General features: G+C 54.5%; 2 protein-coding genes across 6 annotated transcripts in view; one reads left to right on the top strand and one right to left on the bottom strand.

Annotated features, from left to right (window-relative positions):
- Nucleotides 1-16,457, top strand: part of TNRC18 (trinucleotide repeat containing 18) — a 51,221-nt gene extending 34,764 nt beyond the window's left edge. For 3 of the 4 annotated variants that reach the window (XM_068699755.1, XM_068699757.1, XM_068699754.1), the window contains 13 exons: nt 5,503-5,742; nt 7,310-7,752; nt 8,094-8,252; nt 9,031-9,172; nt 9,605-9,722; nt 9,995-10,070; nt 10,401-10,509; nt 11,425-11,541; nt 11,816-11,980; nt 12,328-13,619; nt 13,736-13,972; nt 14,441-14,515; nt 15,050-16,457. In XM_068699755.1, coding sequence (XP_068555856.1) covers nt 5,503-5,742; nt 7,310-7,752; nt 8,094-8,252; nt 9,031-9,172; nt 9,605-9,722; nt 9,995-10,070; nt 10,401-10,509; nt 11,425-11,541; nt 11,816-11,980; nt 12,328-13,619; nt 13,736-13,972; nt 14,441-14,515; nt 15,050-15,256 — 3,380 coding nt within the window. In that variant the 3' untranslated portion in view covers nt 15,257-16,457. The remainder of the gene's footprint in view (nt 1-5,502; nt 5,743-7,309; nt 7,753-8,093; nt 8,253-9,030; nt 9,173-9,604; nt 9,723-9,994; nt 10,071-10,400; nt 10,510-11,424; nt 11,542-11,815; nt 11,981-12,327; nt 13,620-13,735; nt 13,973-14,440; nt 14,516-15,049) is intronic. The other variant, XM_068699756.1, reaches the window with a different exon arrangement.
- A 1,579-nt stretch (nt 16,458-18,036) lies between these two features.
- On the bottom strand, nt 18,037-23,689 carry SLC29A4 (solute carrier family 29 member 4). Of its 2 annotated transcripts, none has more exons than XM_068699758.1 (11): nt 23,487-23,689; nt 21,631-21,800; nt 21,037-21,168; nt 20,830-20,943; nt 20,621-20,749; nt 20,438-20,512; nt 19,798-20,069; nt 19,578-19,713; nt 19,179-19,366; nt 18,716-18,956; nt 18,037-18,626 (listed from the first exon to the last, which is right to left on the bottom strand). In XM_068699758.1, the coding sequence occupies exons 2-11, from the start codon at nt 21,788-21,790 to the stop codon at nt 18,484-18,486; spliced, it is 1,590 nt and encodes a 529-aa protein (XP_068555859.1). In that variant the 5' UTR covers nt 21,791-21,800; nt 23,487-23,689; the 3' UTR covers nt 18,037-18,483. The 2 variants fall into 2 exon arrangements, with proteins under 2 accessions (XP_068555859.1, XP_068555860.1); XM_068699759.1 differs by having other exon boundaries at nt 23,512-23,689.

Below are 23,689 nucleotides of genomic sequence, written 5' to 3'. Positions count from 1 at the left end.
GAATACTGATTTGGTTTGATTTGATTCTGGGCTGGACCCACCGATGCATCTAAAAGAAAAACAAAAACACGTTTCAAAGAAATTAGATTTATTCCTTAGAGAACCCAAAATGTTCTGGGGATAGTGGATTTCATGTAGTGGTGAGATTGCCACATTTCCACAAAGAATGTGTGTTAACTTCCGTTCAGCTTGATACCCCTTCCCTGCTCCTTTCTGCTTCTTTTCTTTGTTTATTTTGCTACTGTTGGGAATTTTGAGTATATTAGTCCCTTTTAGGTGCTATGTTTTTGATTTTCTGGGGGGTTTGCTTTTTGGTTTTGCTCCAGGTAAGCAGATAGGTAACTTGTCCCTAATTGGCTTTGTCTATTTTTCAAATAACCTGTCTGCTTTTTTAAAAGAAAAAAAAAAAAAACACACCAAAAACCTATCCCAGTTTTATGGGATAAAGTCTTGGGAGGGGAGGGGATATGGGAGGAGGTTGGGGAATCTGGAACAAATGGGAAAATGCATTGTAAATCCTTCTGAGGTGTCATTTAATGGTGGGGAAACCAAAGATGCAAAACCTCCTGGGGTGGGAGGTGGGCATGGAGAGGGAGGCCGGGAGGGATTATTGTTACAGTTTTGTTCTTTCTGCAAATGATTTTTATTTATTTATTTATTTTCGGTTTATAGTTCTTTTCTCAGAAGCATTACTTGAAGGGATATTTGGGTAATAGGGTTTCTAATGGCTTTCCCTGATACTAAACCAATTAATAACCTCAGCTTTTCTAGAAGTGCTCGCTTTCTCCTTGCAGCTGCTTGACCAACCCTTTCACCCCTGCCCCTATCCATGATGCTTTGAATGTCTGTGTCGGTCTCTTGCATTTGCTCTCACGCTGCACTAAAGAAGCAAAGTGGTTGGCTGGTTGTAGGGCAGACACTTCTCAGCGAGGGTCACTAGCCATGAACCTGAACCTTGACCATTGTTATGTAGGTAGGCAAAATAACTTTTCTTTATGTCATCTGTCAGCCTCAGATGTTTCGATGTTACCTCCGTGAATAATGACACGTAGTTCTTTGCATTCTCTCGGTTCTTTTAATTTTGAAGATGATTGCTGTCCACTTTTGACTTTCCTCTATCCATGAATAGTTTTGCATGGAAGATTTGCTTGAGTGTCTGTGTTTGAGGACTCCAGAACTGCTTCACTCTTTGCAGACTTCCTTTTGGGGAACCCCTTATCCCAGCAAAAGGAAAGGATTTACAGATGGATCCGAGGTGGAGAAGCATTGCAAGGCTACGCTCTTAAAGGTTTCTGAGCCACAAAGCAGACTGTTTGGGTATTAGGGTGATGGATGGCCGTGTCCCTGCCACTGTCTGTGTCAGATACAGGATTAGTAGCTGCAGGAGAACTTATTTTCGTCTGCTTTGAGATAGAAGAGGTAGGACATACTGCTTTCTTGCAGACCAAACACAGCCTTGCTGTTCTGGTAATGGACAGAGCTTGTGGTGTTTCATCCAGTGACCTTGGAGGGAAAACTGCTAGCTACGTAGGACCTTTGAAGGCCATCAGGATGGGTAACAAATGCCATGAACTTCCCAGGACCAAAAACCTACGTTTCTTCCTCGTCCATGTCTATTTTCCTTAAGAAATTAGTACCTTTTTCCTGTCCCCTTTTCCTTGACCTGGAGGATGGTTTTACCCCAGTGGACAAAACATTGGGGGATACCTAATTTCACCATACAGCCAAGCCCATGCAATAGTCGTAACATTTTATCCTGTTTCTAAGTACTTCTGGAGTCAGCAGCACAGCACGTATGGGGGGAAAAAACCTGCAAATTACGAGAATTGGTTTGCTGGACAAAATACAGTCTTAAATTGGGAATTCAAACATAAGCAATCTCCAGAATCTGGACAGATCACCCAAATCAGATGTCAAGGACCCAGTAGCTGTCTAAAGTCTGCCTGTACTTAGCCTGCTTTGTATGCTGTAGGCCTGCTTGGTGTTATAAAAAAAATCATGCTATTTTTTTTACAATGTGAAATGACTCTTTTTAAGTGTGTGTTTTTACTCCCCTCCCCTTCCCCAACCTTCCCTCTTCATACCCTCCTCAGTCCGCCTTGTTTACATCAGTCTTTGAAAACCAAATTGCTTAACCAATTTCTGCTCATCCTCATTTATGCCTCTCCTACAGCGAAATGCCACGGTGGCTTAGCTGTTAAAAGCAGTGAGAAAGTTTAGCATTTTTAATTTGGTTTTGGTTCTGAATTTAATGCAGGTAAAATTTTTTTGGAAAAAAAAAGTCGTCTTTGACTCCAGTTCATCTGGTTCCAATAGCATTTAAATACATCTTTTGTTTGTTTTGGCTGTGGAATTGTGTGTGTGTGTGTGATTGCATGTGTGGGTATATACACGCATATAAAGATGCATTTTAAACATGCTCTTAAAAATGTCAGAAAAGCTGCCTTTAACCTCGAATATTTTTTCCTCACCTTTGCTTGGTGTTTACGGAATTATAGTTGGAAAAATGCTTTGGATTTTTTTTTGTCCCATTGTTTCTTTTCTTCTTGTTAGTTGTTTGTTTTTTTTTTTTTCAGGAGAAAGAATTGAGACTTAGGTTGTCTAAAACATCTCTGTATACTTCATTTTAAGCCTGCAGATGGGTACAGGGAGAGTAAAACTCCAGCTTCAGGTTATACATGGGCATCATGAGTCTTGCCGAGAGGCCATGCGGTTGGCCATAGAGAACCAGCAGCTTATTTGCCACCAGGAAGATAAATCTGGGGGCTTAGTTTAGAAGTGCATGGATTTGGAGAGAAGCCCCAAACGTGTGCTGGGTTTGTTTCATTCGGTGGTTTTCATCTCTTGGGAAATGAGGAGGAAGAGGAGCCGGGCTGCGCTGTGCATGCAGAGCAGAGCTAACGAGCTGCCCTCTCTGCGAGAGGTGGAGGAGGAGAGAGCTGTGGGTGCAGGCTGGGAATGTGTTAAAACGTTCTTTTTTTTTTTTTTCAGGCTGAAAATTGAATCTCGTGCAGATAAAAATATAAGCGTTTTGGTAAAAATGCTGACGAGAGGCTATCTTTGGTTGTCTTTCCGTAGTGTGACACCGTGTGTGTGTGCCGGAGGTTAGAATAACTGCCGGCTGCGTTAGTGGATCGCACGTTTTCCGTGGCATGAGTAATAGCAGCTTTCATCGTGGCTTTTAAATCTCTTTCACCTTGGTGCCTTTGAAATACGGTAGCAGCTTGATACCCTCGTGTCTGCAGAGCCCGTGCTGGCTGCTGGGGAAGAGTCCTCAAGTGCTGAAGGAGAAGCGTGCTGCGTGGCGGTCGTGTGGGACAGGTCGGGGAGGGATTTTCCTGCAAAATTCCCCCATTTTCTGCCCGTTTTTCTACCTACCTGCCCAGGCGAGACGCTCTCGGCTTGGCCAGCACTTTAGGTCCAACACGAAGGGCTGGATGAGCTGATTTTTTATGTTATTTTTTGATTTTGCTGAGAGTTACTGAATTTTTGAGCCTAGTTAGCTGCGAGGAAGAGGTCTCAAATCCAGGGTGCTTGTTGGTGGGAGCTGGGGCACCCCACTTTTGAGTGGAATGAAGCTGGTTTAGGAACTCGGGCATGGCTTTGCTGCTTTCAGGCAGGTGGCTCTTGCACCTCAGAATAGCCAAATTCATCTGAATATCCTTTCTTTTTGGCAAACCATGGTAGAAAAACAGCAGTTGCGCCCCCTTTTCTGTGAAGGGAAGGAGTCTGATCCTAATTTGCTGTGGATTGGGTTTTTTTTGCATGTGGTTTTTATGCAAGGAGCAAAGAGGGGTGTGGATGTCTCGGCATTTACCGCAGGACTGTTGGTTTAGCAGCATTTTTATATCCAAAGGATCCAGTTTGAGCGGCTGAGGCGGGGAGGGGATTTCTATGCAGTCAAGAATTAGTATTCCGTGACTATCTGATGGATGCTGTGCAGAAAAGCTCTCCTTGTATGAAGGAAAAAGAGAAAAAAAAAAAAAAAAGGCTGGCCATTACTTCATTTGATAAAACACAAGGACGAGAGCGCTGCTTTCTGATGGTCCTGTTATTTCTAATGTCACGGAAAAACAAGCCAGAGTGGAAAACTGACGCTTGTGTTATTGTATTTTTTTTTTTAACAACCAAGTGTGGAGAACATTTTTATCTATCCCAGAGGGCATAAGTGAAAAGAAAAGGATTTGGGTGTTCATTCCAGCTCATTTTGAAGGGATCTGGTTTCTCATTTGGCCGGCTTTCAGGCGCGGGGCCAGCGGCTGGCAGGGAGCTCTCAGGCAGGGGAGGCTCAGGCGGGGAGAGCAGGGCTCCTGCTAGTGGTGGAAATCTTTCAGCAACCCCGGTGATCCGATTTAAGCCCTCAATTTCAAGAGAGATGAAATCCGGCTTAGCAGAGCCACTTCTGACAGTTAAAACCCGAAATCTGTGTGTGTATATGCGCTCGTATATGCGTGTGTGTGTGTGCCTGTGGCGTACGTGCCTTGGTGTAGTGACTCGCCAGAGCTACCTGGATGAGGTGTCGTTAAAATTAATTGCCTTTGGGCTGATGAAGGGCTCTGGGGAGGTGCTGCCGGGAAGGGAGAGAGACCCCTCTCGGAGCATCTGCCCCCGAGTTCCTGCTGCGCACACCCCATCAAGGAAAATCCCAGCCCGGTGCCCTGCGTGTGCCAGCACAGGCAGGCTGCGAGGCTGCTTTCTTTGCCAAAATGATGCTGTGGGCAGCTCGTCCTGCCTTTCCCGAGCTGGGCTTCCCTAGCCTGAGCTGTAGAGAGGGAAGTGAAGGGCAGGGAGTTTTGAGGCAGAGCGTTCAAACACTCCTTGTTGCCATCTCCAACACAACTGCTGCAGCCCGCTCCTAGCAAACGTCATTTTCGCCCTTTGTCTCTTCTCATCTGCAGATACAGTTTCCCTCCTCCTGCATTCCAAACCCATCGCTTTCAGATTATTGCTTCCCTCCTCCCATCCCCCCCCACACTTTGCATTTTTGCCTCCTGCCCCTTCTCCTCTCCATGTCCTCCTCGCCTGCTGCCTGGCGCAGGCTGGTCCCCGGTATTCCCCTCCCGTGCTGATCCCTGATTCTGATTGTGCTGACGGATTTTGTGCTGGAGGACGAGGTGGTGGTGGGCGGGAGGGGAATCCCACAGCTCCCCGGCTGGGATTTTCGGAGGAGTTAAGCTTTTAATCCCTCCCGCGAGCTGTCAGGGAAGGGGTGCCTGGCTTCCTTTGCAAATCCCCGCCAGCGCCCTGCTCTTCCCTCCCTCGCCTCGGATGGGTCCTCGGGGCCATCCCGTGTTGCTGTGTCCTTCAGGGGTGGTGGCAGGCAGGGTGACACCAGCTGTGTGGCCACAGAGACGCGTGCGTGTCCATGGCCAGCATCTTCTGGTGGGTGGCTCAGGGCTCCTTTAGGTGAGCACGGAGCTTGCAGGAGAGGCTGGGGTGGAAATGTGGCCGGCGCACGGCTCCGTGAGGTTTGTAATGGGCTTCTTCTTTTCTGCGTGCTAGATTCCAGCTCCGAGGAGGAGGAAGAGGAGGATGAGGAGGAAGAGGAGGAAGCGGAGGACTATGGGACCGACGGCACCGACAGGCTGTCGTCGCCTGCCCTTGACGAGAGCGGCCTGGGCCTGCTAGCGAGGTTTGCTGCCAGCGCCATGCCCAGCCCCATCGTTCCCCCTCCGCTTTCCATCATCCAGCTGGAGGCCAAGCAGAAGGCAAAGAAGAAGGAGGAGCGGCAGAGCCTGATGGGTGAGCTGCGTGCTTAGGGTTGGAGCCGTGGGGGCACGGTGGAAGGTTCAGGAGGTCCCAGCAGTGCTGCAGAGAAGCAGATTGTTACCCAGCCACGTCTTGCCCTGTCCTTGCCTTTGACTGCCTGGTTCTCATGCTAAAGGCAGGGACAGAGAAGCAGAGACACCCAAGCAGAAGAAAAACCTCTTCAATTAGCCCATTCCATCAGCTTCCCCATAGAAACCAGCCAGGCAGACTCAAAATGAGAGTTCCTTCCTCTGCTCACGTGTTTGCCATGCCAGACCCTGTATCAGTTTCGGTGTTACAAGCAATAGGAGTTTCATTTCTTCTCCTCCCCATGCCTGGCTGCACAAGTGCCCCTGGGTGACATCGTTCCCAGTCAGACAGATCTATACGGGCTCCATTTATAAATTCTCTATTAATATTTATTAAGTGATAATGGAATTTATAGCATGCTCCGGAATGGAAAATGATGTCTTCCTTGGGAGCCCAGCTTGTTTTAGCACCATTTCCATGCTATATTAGGCTTTTGCCAACTTGTTCCAACAGCCTCTGTGAAGAATTTATCGCCTTGTAACCTGCCCTCCTTGAAACTGGAAACATCTAGAAATTGTCTCATGCGGCAGCGAGGGAGGAGCACGGGCATTGCAATTTCCAATGGGGTTTTCATCTCGAGCGTTGCCAGCTTTGATTTTGACAGGCTTGCTCTTTCCCTGTTTGTGCTGAGGCTGTCTCAGGGGAAGAGGTTTGGGTGGAAGGGGAGAGCAGGTTGCTGCAGGTTGAATTTCTGAAAGAAGCTGCTTTCTCTCCATACTCATGCCTCATACGTTTTCTTTTACCCACGAGTGTTGTTCAGTTGTGGATGTCCTTTCCCAAGGGTCTGCTGCAAGCACAGGTTATCATAACAGGGGCTGTTCACTGTGGGGCTTGAGGAGAATTTCTGCCAACCCTCCTGGCCTGATTTCAAACCGTGTTGGTCTAAAGGCAAAGTCACAGAGATGTGTAGGTGCTGCCTCAGTTTCCCTTCTGCCCTTGCAGGCCGGTGATTTTGCTCTCCTTTATCAGGTTCTGGAACACCTTGGTGTCATTACAGCTTTGCAGGGTGCTGGGTACTTCTGTGCCTGTAATGCAGAGCAACACGAGGGGATTTCCATCCGCCACAGACAAAAGACCATTTATGTTTCTTGACTTTACGATAATTACTTGAGCCAATAACTAGCGCGGTGGTGTTTGTTGGCCAATGGGAGAAAATAAGCTTGAAATCTGGGTTTGTTCAATTCATTAAGGAGCTTGTTTTCCAGAAACAAATGTGAGGCTGGAGAGAGCTGCACCCAGAAGGGTCGGAAAGCTCAGTCTGTGGGGTTTGTGCTCTGCTTCAGCCAAGCAACTGCTTCTTGTGGAGGGCTAGGGGATCTTTGCCTTAGGGATGGTGGGGTTTGAAAAGGGGACACCGGGGCTGTGTGGAATAGCCATGACATCTCCTGTGGAGCCCAAAAGCTTCCAGCAGGATGTGGCCCCTCTGGGCTGAGCCAGGGCTTTGACTGATGGTTGAATCCTTTGCACCTAGGGACGGAGTTCGAATACACCGACTCGGAGAGTGAGATCAAGATCAGGAAGAAGTCGCCCTCGGGGCTGCTGCGAGGGAAGAAGGGGCCGCTGGAGGCAAACAGCATCCCACCAAGCCAGACTCCGAGCAGCCTCGACCCCGGATCTGGAAGCTCTGACAAGTCCAAGCTTGGGGCAGAGAAAGGCCGCAAGCTGAAGAAATTCAAGTCCCCCAAGGACCTGAGCTTTGAGTTTGGGCTGGAGGCCAGCGACGATGACCTGTGGAACCGGCGCCGGAGCGAGAGGATCTTCCTCCACGACGCCACCACGTCCTCGGCCTTGCTGACCCCCACGGCTCCTGTCAGCTCCACTCCTGTCTCCAAGCCCGGGCGCTGTGGGAAGGGGGCCCCCATGAGCCCTAAAAAGGAGGGCAGCAAGGGGAAGGACAGGAAGGAGCTGAACAAGGTGAGGAACATGCTGACAGCACTGGTGTGGGAGCTGAGGGCAAAAGGGGAATGATTAACTCTGCTAGGAGAGAGCAGGGGGGGTTCAGCTCCATCTCAGGGGTTGCTCAAATGCTCTCTGACTGCCCCTTGTGCCCTGTGCCACCTTCCTGGTGCCTTCTGAGGGCTGTCCCTGGCTGGCAGTGGCAGTCATCTCCTGTTTGCTGACTCTTCCTCTGAGCTGAAAGCTTGGCTGCCACCCTACCTGAGCATAACCTGCTTTGCTCTACCTTTCTTCTATGGGCCTGGATCTTTACCAATGGGAGTGTTTACTTTTTTTTTCTTCTTTTTTCTTTTTTTTAGCAGCGGAAGAAAGGTAAAGAAGCACCCTGCTGCTCCTCGTCCATGTCTCCTCCTGGCATCCCTAGCTCCCCATCTGATGTTCGTGTCAGCCTGGCAAATGCCTTGGGCTCTACCAAGAAGAGCAAAGCCAAGGTGAAAGCCAAGGAGGTCAAAAAAGAGGTGAGAGGCTGGTCCTAGACTGTATGAGCTGGAGAGCAATTGGCAGAGCCCTGCTCTTTTTCTGGAGTGTGAAGGAGGGAAAACACAGAAAGCAGCTACATGTATGTTTGGTGTGTCACAGGCAAAATCTGAGAAGCCTGAATTCCCAGGAAGGCTAGCAGGTAGTACGTGCTGCTACCATCTGCTGTTCATTTGAATTCATGCCTCAAATTAATGAGCAGGCAGGATTTCTCTCCAAGGCATGGAGTTGGTGGTGGAAGGAGAGCCTAGCCAGGTCACCACTGTTTTCTGCTCAGCGCAGCCTGTCTTCTCTCATAATACACATTTCTGTGTCTTCTCACCTGATTTCTGAGTGTAATGCTTCTGGTCTGTTTGTAACAGCAAGAAACAGATCATGGGGCTTTGAGAAGAAAAAGGAGCAGTGTCTGCTGCCTGTTCAGTGAAGACAGGCTCTCAGGAGCGCTGTGCAGAGCAGTGCTAGAGCTGTTTGCTCTTAGCATCTCTCCTAGCCTCCAGGAGTGAGATGTGGCTAGGATGTGCAAAACAGCTTTTGCTCAGCTGTCGGTGATGCTCAGCAGTGAGGCTGGTAAAACAAGGATGTTTTTTTCAGCCAAAAAGCAATTTTGGTTACGCCCACTTAACTCTGTGATTAGCACTGCTGAGGATGAAGACGAGTTTGTCCCGATATCCTCAGGTTGTTTGTTGCTGGAGGAAGGTGAGCTGGGATCAGACTGTTGCCTGTTGGCATCCAGCTGACGTGCTGCTTGCTCTCCTGCAGAACCGAGGGAAAGGAGGAGCTGTCAGCAAGCTCATGGAGAGCATGGCAGCAGAGGAGGATTTTGAACCCAACCAAGACAGCAGCTTCTCCGAGGATGAGAACATCCCACTGAGCATGCTGGTTGAGAGGCCACCCACACCAGGTGAGGGCAGGAGGGGCTGGGAGGGCTAATTGTGCGTGTAGAGGACCTGGGTAAGTTTCCCAAGGCTGTTTTGGAGAGCTTTCACACATTCCTGTGTCCAAAGCCATGAGTCCTTGTGGTGGAGATACTGCTTTTCCAGTCAATTCGGCTTGCCAAACACCAGCCTGATCGGAGTGGCCAACTCTGACATCCAGACAAAGCCCAGTCATTGAGCAGCCCTGTTTTCATTTACTGACATATTATTAGTGGGAAGGGTGCCTTTTTCTCTCCAAGTATTTGGCCAGAGAGAGAGAGAGAGCCCTTTCTGCAGACTACTTGCTGGCCCTTTCCTAGGGAAGGTCATTCTGGGACTATGAGATTTCTCTCTGCCCTTGCAGTCTGTTTTTCATGTATGGTGCTCTCTAATCCCTACCTTGCTTCACTGCCTCGCAGCTCCCCGCTCCTGCATAATTGACAAGGATGAGCTGAAAGATGGCCTGCGTGTCCTCATCCCCATGGATGACAAGCTGCTCTATGCCGGCCATGTCAAGACAGTGCATTCACCTGACATGTGAGTTGTGGGGCTGCTGAATCTGCCCAGGCTCTGCTGGAGAATGGGGATGTGGCTGGCGCAGGAATGGATTTGGGGGCTTTGTAGGGCTGTCTGGAGAGAGACTGACAGAGCCTGGCAGGGAGGGAAGTGTTTTATCAGTGCTGAGGAAAATCTAATGACCCCTTGTTGAATGCACTAAGCTAAACTGGTGGTAGGGCTCAGAGGGAGGTGTTACCCCATCCAGGTGATCTGTTCCATGTGCAGTGTCTGACTGGGTCTTTGTGTTTCAGATACCGTGTGGTAGTGGAAGGTGAGAGGGGAAACCGACCCCACATCTACTGCCTGGAGCAGCTCTTGCAGGAAGCGGTACGTGAGGCCAGCGGGTACCTGTCCTTGGGGCGTGGGCCCTGTTTTGGAATAGATTAGGCTAACTGAGAGCCCTTTTCTGTCTGGGGCTGCAGGGCTGCCCTGTTCCTGTCCCTGTGGACAGTCTGGGCAGAGCTCCCCTTGGTGTGGAGCTCCCTACTAGCAGGGGTAGTCCTTCATGCTGTCTTGTGAGCAGACATGAGGCCATTTCCCAGCAGGGAAACCATCCCTTGTCTCCTCCAGAGCTGCTTTGCTACATGCCCAATGTGGTAGGATGGTCTGTGCTGGTGCCAGGAGCCTCAGTAATCGCCTCCCTTTTGCCCCGAGCAGATCATTGATGTGAAGCCACCCTCAGTGCGATTCCTGCCCGAGGGCACGAGGATTGCAGCCTACTGGAGCCAGCAGTACCGCTGCCTCTACCCAGGGACAGTTGTCCGAGGTAAGGCCGCCCTGGCTGCACTGTGAGCCAGGAATGTTGTGGTCCTGCATGCCCTTAGGGACGTCAGGCTTGTCTGGGATGGCCCTGAGGGCTGTTGTGAGTGTCTGGAGGTCAGAGGCTCACCCATTCCTCCAGGTCATGCCCAGCTCAACCAGGGTGCTGGTTTAGTAACACCCTGTGGTCCAGGAGCCATGCGCTGGAAGGAGGAGGTCTGAGTGATTTAGGAGCTTAAAATACCAGGGAAATTTGACACATTTCAAAAAGCAAGAATTCACTGCAGCCCAGGCACTAGTGATTTTTGAGGTTGCGGAGGTTTTTGTATCATCTACTCACAGCTCTGCCTCTGACACATCGCCTCCCAATGTCTCCCCCATCTGGCCTCATGAAAAAGCCAGTGAAGAGCCCTGGACAATCCTGCCATAACTGGCCTTGCTTTGGGCTCTTGGTCACACTGTATATAAAGAAAGAATTGCTTAAAATATATAAAGTGGTGATGCTGATGTAGGGAGAAGGAAGGTGAAAAACAGGAGCTCGTGATCGCTGAGAGTAGTTAAAAAATGCAGGTCAAAAAAAATGTACTGCGGTGAAAAAAGAAAAGTGAATCTGCAGGAATACAGGGAAGTAGTGACACGAGGTGGGAGGTCAACTGGAATGGTTGTTACATGCCATAGCAGAGCTGTTGGTGGAGAAATTGAGGAATTCTGCACTGGGTGGGCTGGTTTAGTATTATCAGGGATTTTTCATTGTTGACTGAACAATCTGTGCTCTCCTGCATAGCCATGTAGGAAAGGTGGGGGTGGGATGTTTTGGAGTTGGTGCAGGATCCCTCTATTCCCCTGTGTTCCTGCTTCCCTGACAAGTGGTTTGTACTCTTAAGTTCGTCAGTAACACTTTCTTCTGCTCCCTAACCTGCAGGAACCCTGGATCTGGAGGAAGATGGTGATCTGATCACAGTGGAGTTTGATGATGGGGACACCGGGCGCATCCCACTGTCTCACATTCGACTTCTCCCACCTGACTACAAGATCCAGTGTGAGTCTGACTGCTCAGTTTCTTGCACGATACTTCCCTCTCCCAAGGGTAGGGAGTTTGGAGCCCCCTCTTAGATTTTGGGGTTAATTCACAGACTTCCAATCACAAAGGTTGCGCCATCAATTATGGACACACAAATGTGGGGTGGGGCACTACCCCTTGGGGAAAAAGGCCCAATCCCTGTTGGAGAATTGTTAGAGACAAGTTCCCTGTATCTCATCTCTGTTGTATGTGTTGTTTCACTGCTTTTGAACATCTCTTTGACCTGTTCCAGGTGCTGAGCCTTCCCCGGCCCTTTTGGTACCCAGCACCAAGCGCCGCAGCCGTAAATCCAGCAAAGATGCTGGAGAAGGAAAAGAGGGGGCTACACTGGGGTCAGAGGAACCCGTGTCAAAGGGCAAAGGGCGAGGGAGGAAGCCAAGCGTCAAGGCGAAAGCTGGTAGGTTGTCATCTCTGCCAGCCCTGGAGCTGAGAGGCCTTGCACAGATCCCCACCACTCTCCCCAAGTTAGGGCAGTTGCTTGGGGCAAGGTTTGGAGGGGGATGGATGTACTGCTTGAGCGCAGAGCATCTCTGCATCAGCCCTCTCTGCTGTGACCGTAGTTCGCAGGAGGCTGGCTCAGAAGGAGCAGTGAGCACCTTTGTGCCTCTTCAGGGAGCCCTAAATAGTCAGGAACAAGCCACCCGTGGCCAGAGACCAGTCACAACTGGTGTCTGGCTGTGCCTGAGCTCATGGTGCCCATCTGGGTGGATACCTTCATGCTTTTGTGTTTCTTAATCTCTGTAGAAGAAGCTGTCTTGCCAGAAGAGAAGGACCAGGTGGAGCCTTCACCTGGTGCCTCTTCAGTCCCAGAGAAGCCGGCCTGCCTGGGCAAGCAAAGTGTGAAGGGGTCACGAAAGTCCCAGCCGCTGCCTGCTGGAGGCTCCCCGGCCCCCACAGAGGAGAAGCGGTCAAAAGCCAGTAAAATGAAGATCTCCACGAAGCTGCATAGCCCCCCCCAGCCCACTTACCAGCCTGCTGTGTTCGGCAGCATCCTTGGCACAGAGCCCTACGGCGACCTCCCGGGGACGCTGGCGGCCTTCAGCTCGGGCGATGCCTCGGCATCGAAAGGCAAGGCCAAGAAAGGGCGGCCCACTGAAGAGACGCAGGAATTCGGCACCATGGCCAAGGCTCAGAGGAAGCACGACAGCGAAATCCTCATCAAGCTGGACCACGAGGGCGTGATGTCTCCGAAGACAAAGAAGATGAAGGAGGCGATGAGGATGCTGGAGGACTCAAACCTGGCCGGTCGCAGAGATGGCAAGAGTCTCTTGGGGCTGGGCTACTCCTCTGCAGTGGGTACAGAGGGCAAGCAGAAATCTTCCCGAACCAAAGCAGCTGACGGAGACCCTTCTGCCAGCTTTGGGGGAAAGTTTGATGGCTCAGCAGAAAGCCTCGCTGCCTCCAAGGACCAGGAGGACAAGGCAGCAGCTCCGGCAGCCGTGGAGGAGTCTGAGAGCAACAGCAGCGACAGCAGCTCAGAGTCAGAGGGAGAAGAGGAGGCTGAGAAGAACAGAGGGGAAGCCCAGGACAGCAGCTCGGCCAGCTCCAGAGCATCCACCCCTCTCTCTTCCTCCAACTCCTCCTCTTCTTCCTCTTCCAGCAGCAGCTCCTCTTCGTCCTCCTCTTCCTCCTCGTCCTCCGCCTCATCGACCTCTTCTTCATCGAGCTCCAGCTCCTCTTCCTCCTCCACGACGGACGAGGACTCCTCCTGTAGCTCTGATGACGAAGTAGCTGAGGCCCAGCCAAGCTCCTCGGTGCAGCAAGCCCTCCCTCCCAAGCAAACCAAGCAGGCAGGGAAATCCCGCGCGTCCTCCCACCCCCAGAGCCAGAAGCAGCCGGCGCAGCAGCCGGCGCAACAGCCGGCGCCGCAGCAGAGCGGCAACAAGAGCAGGCCCAAGAAACGTGAGGGCATCCACCTGCCCACCACCAAGGAGCTGGCCAAGCGCCAGCGGCTGCCCTCGGTGGAGAACAGACCCAAAATCGCCGCTTTCCTCCCTGCCCGGCAGCTGTGGAAGTGGTTCGGAAAGCCCACACAGGTAAACGCAGCCCCTCCTGGTCGTGTGGTGCCTCTTTGCCCCTGGGGGCTGCACAAAGGTTGTGCTGGCTGGGGGCAAACCAGGGCTGCTCACCCGTGTCCATCCTCTCTTGGCAGAGACGAGGAATGAAGGGGAAGGCCAGGAAGCTCTTCTACAAGGCCATCGTGCGGGGCAAGGAGATAATTCGCATTGGGGACTGCGCCGTCTTCCTCTCGGCTGGCCGCCCCAACCTGCCCTACATCGGCCGCATCCAGAGCATGTGGGAGTCATGGGGCAACAACATGGTGGTCCGAGTCAAGTGGTTTTATCACCCAGAAGAAACCAACCCTGGGAAGAAGCTGAATGAAGGCAAGGTAGGCTGGTCTCCCTCGCTGAGAGGGCCGCAAAGCTGCTTGTCCCTGTTTGTTTCCCAAGGACAAGGAAAATCACAGCCCGGTTTGTTACTGGTAGCCTCGTAGGGTGGACCCATCATGTCCTGCTGTTGGGGATGCCTGTGGTAAGGGCAGGCCTGGTATTGACCCCTTCAGCAAGGGAAAGGGTGTCTTTTATCCTACTGGGAAATAAAGATGTTTGTGTCAGTCCAGAAAGACTCTGTCAAGAGTCAGAGTGTTTGTGTGGTGTAAAAACTGATGCCCTGCTGCTCAGAACCACTGAATTCTGCACACGTGCACAGTGTGGTTTGCAGTAGGCCCTCAGCATGTGCTGCCTGTGGCTGAGCCCGAGGTTATAAAGGCACACGTGGTGGGCAGGTGATAGCATGGAAAAAAATACTAATTCGCTCTTCATTTTTCTTCTCTTTCTTCTTTTCCTCTTGGGCACAGCGCTGGGATCAGAAATCAGGCAGGAGCCTGTCCACAGCTCTGCAGGCATCCAACCAGAGGAAGGACTTCATGGAGGTCAGTGAAGTTGGGGGCGGGCGGGGGTGGCACGCTGGGGGCTGCATCGCCAGTGCTGCTGGGGAAAAGCCCCTCGATTATTTGACTTTCACCTCAGCTGCTGACTGCAGCGTTCACAACTTGCAGTGGGAGTTTTTGGGAGGGTGGGAATTGCTGATGGGTGTTGGGAGGAACAGAGGGCTGGTAGCCAGCACCCACCTTTGCATTTGCATCCTTAAAAAAAAGGATGCAAAACTCCTGGCCTCTGTATTCCCCTGCTGGGGCACTCTGCAGCTATGGAGTTCCCATCTGTGGGTGCTGGCTGTGAGCAAGGGCTCGGGTTTATTGTGCTGGACCCATTGTGTCTGCACTCCCATGGGAGCAGCCATGCCCCCAGTGCCCCTCCCAGGACTGGTTGAGTTCTGCCTGAGTGTGAGCACAAGCCCTGGGCAGTCCTGGTGGATGTTTTTTCTTGCAAATTGAAGATGACGCGTTACATGCCGTGAGATCTAATTGCTGCTTTTCTTTCTCCCTCCTTCCCTTCCTGTAACGCAGCGAGCCCTCTACCAGTCCTCCCACGTGGATGAAAACGATGTCCAGACCATCTCACACAAGTGTCTTGTTGTTGGGCTGGACCAGTACGAGCAGATGCTGAAGACGAAGAAATATCAAGACAGTGAGGACCTCTACTACCTTGCAGGGACCTACGAGCCCACTACGGGCATGATCTTCAACACCGACGGGGTCCCTGTCATCTGCTGACCGCCCGGGGGACGCGTGCCACCCCCTGGGAAGGGATGGGACAAACATGAGGACGTGCCTGTTAAGACGACATGATTGTTTCTTTCAATGCTCATGACTTCTGTGTCACACTACAGACAGGAGAGCGCGAGAGACACGAGGAGGAAGGAGAGGGCTGAAGAAAGGGGTTGGGGAAGCAGTTACAGGACTTGCGGAAGATACCGGGGGTGGCGGTGGTGGTGCGTGAACCCCGGAGCTCCTCCCGAAGTGGCTTGAGTTAAGGTGACGCTCGACCAACTTCTCCCTTCCTCCTTTTGGTCCTGGAAAGCACATGGGTCTCATGATCATTTCACCAGCGGGACCCCCCAGCAGGAGGGATCCCTTTCGTGTCATTTGCCCCCATCGGTCACTCAGAAGCCGCCTGTACGTGGAAGGACACCGCTGGCCTTCGACGTACGCTCCTCTCCGTCCTTATTTCCCCTTCCCTGCTTGTTTTCGCGTGACCCTTTAGGAAGGACAGGGTGGAAGAAAAAAAGGAGATGAGTCTCAGCGCCTCGTCTCGATCCTCTCAGCAACCTTTTTGCAGTTCCCTTGCCTGGCCACGTGTGCAGCACGAAAAGGCAGAGCTGGTCCTGGGGTGGAGGTGGGCAGGAGAGCTCCCCCAGGCCGGGGGGGAGCCGGGTGGAAGGTGAGCTGCCCTCCAGGCTGGGGTGCTGCCTTCCCAGTACCCCGAACAAATGGTCTGAAGCCACCTTCCCACTCCCTCCTGCCCCAAAAAGGCTTTGGGGGAGCAAGTGCGGGGTGAGGCGGTGATGCTTGGTGAGCAAAGAGCTTGGTTTAGAAGGGAAAGGAAATGGCTGGGGGAAGCTGGTGCTCGGGGCTTGGAGCAGAGCAGCCTGCAGGCCCTTGGGGCCGTCTCCCTTGGCAGAATGGAGCATTTCCAGACTGGAAGAATGGAGAACGCTGCATTTCCAGAGCCCTGCTGTCACCTCGAGCAGGGGAAGGGGCCCTTCAGCCTGCTCCATCCCCCTGGCCAGCCTTGCCACGGCTCCCGGGGAGCCACCACCATCACCTCCTGCCTCCCCCTGCAGCTCAATCCACGGGGGCATCGCCGCCACCAACCCAAGATCCCACCTGGGAAGGCAGCACCGAGCCAGGAGAGATGCTGGAGGAGACCCCAACGCTGCACCATCCTTGCACTTAAATGAATAAAAAAACAAAACACACACACAAAAAAAACAAACTCCAAGAGACGCACTGACCTTTGCAACGACCGACTCGCACTACAGCTCGCTAGGACGCAGAGCCGCCCTGGCTCCTCCGGGGAGGAGATGCTGGGACGAGGACAGATCACAAAGGATCCCCCCCAACACTGCTGGGGGCCCTGCAGTCCCCCCCCCCCTCGTACTTCAGAAGAACCACACGCACGGTGCTGAGCTGGTACCACCTCTGCCCCAGGCCGCCGGCGCCTCGGATAGTGACGGTTCCTAGCCTGTACAGTTTTAATGTACCAAAAGACTCTTTAGCCCTCCTGTATTATAAGTCTTTAAAATGGATTCAGCTTTTTAATTATAAATATAAATATAAATATATATATATAAATATAAACTTTTTAAAACTGTGAAAAAAAAAATTATGAAATTCTAAAAAAGAAAAAAAAAAAAAGAAAAAAAAAAAAAGACGGCAGAAATGAACACAGTCTGACGTTTAGAATATTATTTTTTATTTCCTGTTGGATTGTGATTGTAAATGATCTGGGAACAGGCACACCCCCCACGCTCAAAGTGTACTGTAATTCTAGAAGCAAAGTGTGTGATCATATTTTAAAGAGCGAGAGAGAGCGCGCGAGAGAGATTTTATGCTAATGTTAAATAGAAAGCACTTAAAACCCACTGCCTTCTATGGAACACAAGGATATTTCAGACAATCGAGAGGAAAGGAGAGCCAGGTTTTTTGTCCTTTTTTTTTTTTTTTTTTTTTTTTTGTCGTCGTTTTGTTTATGTTTTGTTTAAAGCGATTTTTTTGGCATTCTGTTTGTTGGAGAACTCCGTGTGATCTTTTTTCATAAAAAAAAAAAAAAAATTAATTGAAAAAAAAAAAAAAAGCAACCCAACGCCGCATCGTTCTTTGTCTCGCTTTCCCTGCCTGATTGTTGGTGTGTTTTGTTTTTTTTTTCCCCCCTCCCTGGGTGCCAGCAGTCGCTTTTTGGCTGTGCGGGGGGCTCAGTGGGGTCCCAGGCTGCGTCCTGGTCGCTGTGGCTGCCCCAGGGGACAGAGGGGGCATTGGAGATGGGGAGCAACACCAGGGGACCGCACCAAGGGGCTGTGGTGTCCCCTGCTAAACCCGAGGGATGTGGCGTGATGAACCCGGGGCCATACAGCAAAATAGGGTCAGCGGTGACCCCAAAGAGCCCAGTCCCTTTCCACCCCGCCAGGAAAAGAGCCAGAACACGCAGGCTGCTGCCTTTCAGAAAATAATAACTAAAAGCCAAAAAGCATTTATTCATGAGGAAACCCCAAAACCCAGCAGTGTGTCTGGGACACACTCCGTCCCCTTTCTCTGTGTTCCCACGAAAGGCGGGCACGGCGGCGCGCAGGGCTTGCTGCAAATTGAGCCATTTAATCCCGTGTCAGCTCTGATTTATGGCCCTTGTCCCAGAACTGGAGGCTCAGCAGCAGCCCTGGGCAGCACCCGCGGTGCCTTGGCCTTGAGACCCCCCCCCTCCAAGGCAGCCGAGCCCCCCCCGGGGTAACACCCCGCTTCTCTCATGGTTTTGGGACAAAAAAGACAAAAACCAAGTGTGTTTTTTCTTTCTTTTTTTTCTTTTTTTTTTTTTCCATCCAGCAGAAGTGATTCGGGTCTGTTCCACAGTCATTGGAGTATTTTGGGGAGGGGGGGGGCACAGTTTCAAGTGCTATCAATAAAATCCTCGCCATCCCACAGCACCTTCCTCCCTCGCTCCTCTTCCTCACCAGCCCTCCCCCTCTCAGCGCTGCCCCCATTCCTTTTGGGATGGGGCAATATTTCCTCGGCAAGAACCCAAACAGCAAACCTCACCCCCCTCCCATACCCCCAGAGCCCTGCACTTCACCCCTCAATAAACCTGGGGGGGCCACCACCCCGAGAGGTGACCCCGCACAGCACCCAGGGGACGCCTGGATGAGCACCGAGGGCTTTTTGGGGAGGCCACAGCCCCACGCCAACAGGACCCGGTCCCATCCTGCCCCCCTACCACCCATCCCCGGGGCTCAGTACCCCCCCAGGAAGGAGCCGTTGGACGTTTCGGTGTAGAAACAGCTGCTGTGGGCCGTGCTGGTGAGGCTGTAGGCAAAATACGCCACGGCCGAGCCCAGCGTCAAGCCCGTCATGTAGGACACGGTCATGGTGTTCCCTGCGGGGAGGGACGCGGCGGGTCAGGCTGCCAGCCCCGGACACCCCTTTGTGGGGTCCCCGGGGACAGTGTCACCCCCCCCCCCTTACCTGCCAGCTCCCGCTGCTCGGGGCTCACTTTGCCGGCCGCCAGGATCATGGGCACGCTGCCGAAATAGCCGTTGGTGATGCCCATGAGGAGGGAGAAGACGCAGGGCCAGGCCGGGTGGCCGAAGGCGGGCTGCCCGTTGGGGTAGACGCACATGATGAAGAGGGGGATGAAGACCACGCGGAGGCAGGAGTAGATCAGGAGGTGGGGGCCCCGCCAGTCGTAGGGCAGAGCGGCCAGGATCTGCAGCCAGGGGGGGCAAAGAGCAAGCTGGGGAGTGGGAGCGAGGAGTTTTGGGGAGGGCCAGGAGGAGGCGAGGGGCTGGGAAGCCGCAGGAGCCCAACCTTGGCCACCCTCACGCCGGGTGGGTGCCCATGGGGGTGGAGAAGCCCCCCAAGTGGTTTTGAAAGAGAACACAAAAATAAAAGGGGAGGGGGCCGGGGTGGCTGTGCTGCCCGCCCCTACCTTGCCGACGAAGTCGGAGAGGTTGAAGATGGCCATGATGAGGATGGGGAGCCACTCGCCCAGCGTGCAGTTGTGGATCTCCGACTCCAGCCCGGGGAAGAGGCAGAGGGTGATGAAGTAGGTCATGGCGATGGACAGCATGTAGGCCCAGATGAGCCGCGACACGACGTAGCGGTGCAGCAGCATGTCTGGGAGGGGCGGGCAGCACGGCTCAGCCCTGCACCACGGCCCCAAAAGGCTCACCAGCAGCGCGGTGAGATGGCCTCGTATTTTTGGGCGCAGTCACCAATGGATGAGCCTTCTCCCTAAAACCCCGGGCTGCAGATTGCGCCTCCTACCCCACAAAACCTCCCTGTTAGGACCACCCGCCGGCGGCTCGTCCCCGAGCCCACCACCCACCTCTGAAGCTGGGCCAGCTCCTCTTGATTTTGGGCCGGGGCACGTCGAAGCGCATGTAGGTGCCGCTGCCCGCCAGCTCGCCTTCGGGGCCAAGGCTGTCCCGGGGGGAGCCGGGCTGTCCCCGCGGCCGGTCCTCCTACATGGGGAGAGGGGACACCGGCACTAAACCCTGGGGACAAAGGGACCCTGGGGAGCAGCGGGGAGCCCTGCCCTGACTTACAAATCGGACGTCCTCGGCGGTGACATCGTGGTGGACGCGGTACCCTGTCCCTGTCCCCGTCCCGTGGTCCCCCCGGGATGCGGGGTGGCCCTTGCGGGGGCAGGAGGTGTAGTAGCGGACGAAGCGGGTGCGCTTCACCAGGAGGTGGAGGATGAAGCAGGTCAGCTCCATGCCGATGGAGATGAAGAAGAAGATGACCGTGTTCTCCTTCTCGTCCGACAGCAGCAGCTTGGTGAAGATGCGGCTGAGCGAGATGATGACCCCGGCGGTGCCTGGTGGCACAGCAGGGTGCTCGGGGCTGGGTCCCACAGAGCCCCACGGCTTGGGGACCCCCCCATCAGCCCCACATTGCACGGGGTCAGATGCTCCAGGCATGGAGGAGCCACAAATGGCATTTTTGGGGTGATGGAGCCAGCTCGTGGCAGACCCCAGCTGATACCGCACAGGATTTGAACACCCCACTTTGCCAGGGAGCCCCCGGGGATGTCCCCTAGATGCTGGCAACCCAAAAGCCACCAGGACGTGGTCCTGGGCAGTTTGTTCTAAGCCGGGGGATGGAGAAGATGCCTCTGGGAGACACCTCAACTGTTCGGGGACTCTGTCCCCAACCGGGGACATGGTGGTGGCCGCTGATACTCACTCTCGCCCGTCATCACGCCCTGCGTGTAGCGCTTGGGCAGCAGCCCCGTGTAGCCGTAGAAGCTGGATTGCTGCACTTCAGGAGAGATGCGCAGAGGGGAGAAGGGAAGGGATTATTGCCGCAGCCGAAAACGCCCAGCTGGGATTTTGGGACCGGCGAGGGGCCCGGGAGACCACAACATACCTGTGCAGCCAAAAGCCACCACCCCGACGGCCACCAGGTTGATGGCGTAGGCTTGCCGGCGGGTGAAGAGCTCCAGCCAGACATCGCAGATGCTGACAAAGAGCAGGGGGCCCAGGGCGAAGAGGTAACCTGTAGGACGGGGGATAGGGGCAGGTGGTGGGGTTGGGGGGGAGCTGGCAGTGCCCGGGGACCCGGGGACCCCAACTCACCCACGGAGATGCGCGTGTGCAGGCTCAGCAGCTCCACCAGCGCGTTGTTGAGGATGACGGCCACCAAGGCCACCAGGATGTAGGTGAGGCTCATGTCGAAGACGATGGAGGTCCCTGCGGAGAGGCAGGAGGTTTGGAGGTCACGGGGGGGGCTTGTCTCAGCTTTGGCGGGGTGGGCAGGAAGAGATTTGGCTGCTGGAGCCCTACCTGGGTATTTGTGGTGCAGGTAGTCCACGTCGGTGATGAAGCTGTTGTACGGCAGGAGAAACCCAACCCCGGCCAGCAGCATGGCGAAGTAGATCCCGTGGTATCGGTCCTGTGGCTCGGGGTCTTCAGAAACTGCCCCAAAAGGGAAGGAAAGAGAGGAGATGTGACAGTGACACCGGAGCTTTCACGTCCCTTGTGGCACTGGGGGCGTCGAGGCTCAACGCGTCTCGCTCGGGGCAAGCCAGCCCCAGCCCTGCAGCGCCTGGAGAAACTCCTTCCAGAAATAAAGGCTGGAGGGCAGGAAAATACCGGGGCTTTGAGGGTTGATGGTTTTTTTTTTCTAGCGGGGGGAGAGCTGGGCAGGAGAGAGCGGCTGAGACCCCCCCGCTAACCACAGAGCCCACCCCTGCAGGATGCTGCGGCGGCTAAACCGGGCACAAAGAGCTCTCCGAAAGAGCCATCAGGCCATTTCGTGGCACCGCATGACTCCGTGGCAGAACGGCCATTTGTGGCTCTTAACCCATCCCAGGAAGCTCCTCTAAATGAGTGGGAAAAGCCTCGGAGTGGGTTTTTCCCCCCCATTCCCCCCCTCACCCGGCTCCATGAAGGTGAGGACGCCCTTGGCCTGGCTGCCCCGCTGCAGCTCGTCCTCCTCCAGCTGGTAGCTGTCGAAGCTGAAGCTCATCACCACGTTCCCCTCGGGCGTCCCCGCCGGGCTCAGCTCCTTGAAGCGCTCCGTTCCCACCGAGCCCATCGCGGCCGACCTGGGGACGGAGAGCGGTGACCCCCCCCCCCGGGTGGGTGACAGCCCCTGCGTCCCCCCTGGGGTCCTGTTCCCACCCCGGGTGATGCTTATGGGGTCTGCAAGGGATGGCCGCGATGCTCAGCACCTCGCTGGGGTGCTTCCAACGCTGTGATCTCCAAAAGCAATTAGAGATATTAATGGGTGGGAACCACTCGCCGGGGGGGGGGGATCCCAGCTGCTTCGGGAAGCCCTTGCTCTCTGCGGGCTCTTTATGTTTTTCTATAGCCCATAAACTCCGCTTTATACCCTTTTTCGGCATCTCTGCTGCCTGGGGCTGGGCGCACCGCTCCTGCTGCCCTTTTGGGGTGAGGGCAAGATGCGACCCGGATGCTTTTTGGCAGCATTTTGGTTTTTTTTGGCAACATTTTGGGCTGAGGGGGCCACGGCTCTGCGGGGAGATGCTCAGAGAGCCGCTGGGTATGGGTGCACAGCCCCCCAGGAGCATGGCCATGAGTGACCACACCAAATACATCCCTGAACGAGCTCCCACACCACCAGGCATCCCCCAGAGACCCCCCCAGAGCCCCCCAAAACCCTGCTGTCCCTCTGGGCCCACCCTAACCCCGCTCTGTATTACCAGCGCCAGTCGCTAGATGCCAGCCTGCCCCTATACCCACTGCCCACGGGCCACCCAGCCGCCCCGAGGAAATTAAAAAAAAAGCAAAAAAAACCAAAAATCCCTCCTCCGAGGCACCAGGCTGAGGCAGGCAAGGGAGGAAAAATCAATTAAAGTGATTTGTCTGGGCTCCCTGCGAGACGCGGCGCTCGCAGGAGCGCAGAGGTTTTCCAGCCTCTCCCCGCTGCCAGGACGCCTCGGATGGGGTGGGTGGCAAACGGGGTGCCCACCGACACTGCCAGCACGATCCCAAATCCTTTGGTTGTGGCTCAGAGCAGCCCTGACACGGCCCTGAGGCCACAGAGCTGGTGGGGGCCTGGATGTGGCCAGGGGGGGACCTCAGCACCCACCCCGGAGCACCGCGGGCAGGGTTTTGGATGGGGACCCCGCTCCGTGTCACCGCCCGTGGGGAGCTGCTGTGACCCCATCCGCTGATAAAACCCCAGATTTATCACCCCAGGTGGCAAAACCCCAATGGGAGGCATCGGCCGGGGTGCCTGTTGCAGGGGTTTTCTCACCAAAAGGACCCCACCTGGGGAGCGGCACCCCCAGCCCGCAGTGACCCAAACTTCTCCACGGCACGGGAGTGGGATCCAGGCCCCCCCCCACAACCTGCCCCAAGGATCCTCGCTCCAAAATCAATCCGGTTTCCCCTCCCCGTTGGGTTTACACGCGGGAGCAGGGCCAGGCCCTGGCAGCTCTGCGGGGTGGGGGGCACGGGGGACACAGCGGGGATAACCCCACGGGGGTGGGACGGTGGTGATGAAGATGATGATGAAGATGATGAAGATGATGAAGATGATGATGATGATGATGAAGATGACGAGGATTTGCATCCCCAAAGTGCTGTAAACACGGACATTCAACCCAACCCCACCGGAGGAGATGCGTGCTCGGGGAGGGGGGGGGATGCTCGGGGGTCGGCCAGGAACAGGCAGGGGGGGCCCCTCCCCACCCCCACCCCCTTCCCATCCCTCTCCCCCTCCCCACAACCCCCCCATCCCCAGACAAAGCCGGTCCCATCCTCACCCAACAGGTCGGCGGCTCCTCTTACCTCGCCCCCCCCCGGCGGCAGCTCTGCGGCACCGGCTCCTCTCTCGCTCCCTTTCAGCCCCGGGACCCCCCCGGCCCCCCCATACCGGAGCCCGGTCCCCGGGGTGGGGGCACCGGGAGCAGCGAGCGCGGCGGCTGCGAGCGAGGAGCGGGGGCGGCTCCGTCGCCACCCCCCGCAC

This window comes from Anas acuta, chromosome 15 (genome assembly GCF_963932015.1).
Source record: "Anas acuta chromosome 15, bAnaAcu1.1, whole genome shotgun sequence".
Taxonomy (NCBI): Eukaryota; Metazoa; Chordata; class Aves; order Anseriformes; family Anatidae; genus Anas; species Anas acuta.
This window is presented reverse-complemented; position numbering and strand designations above follow the sequence as displayed.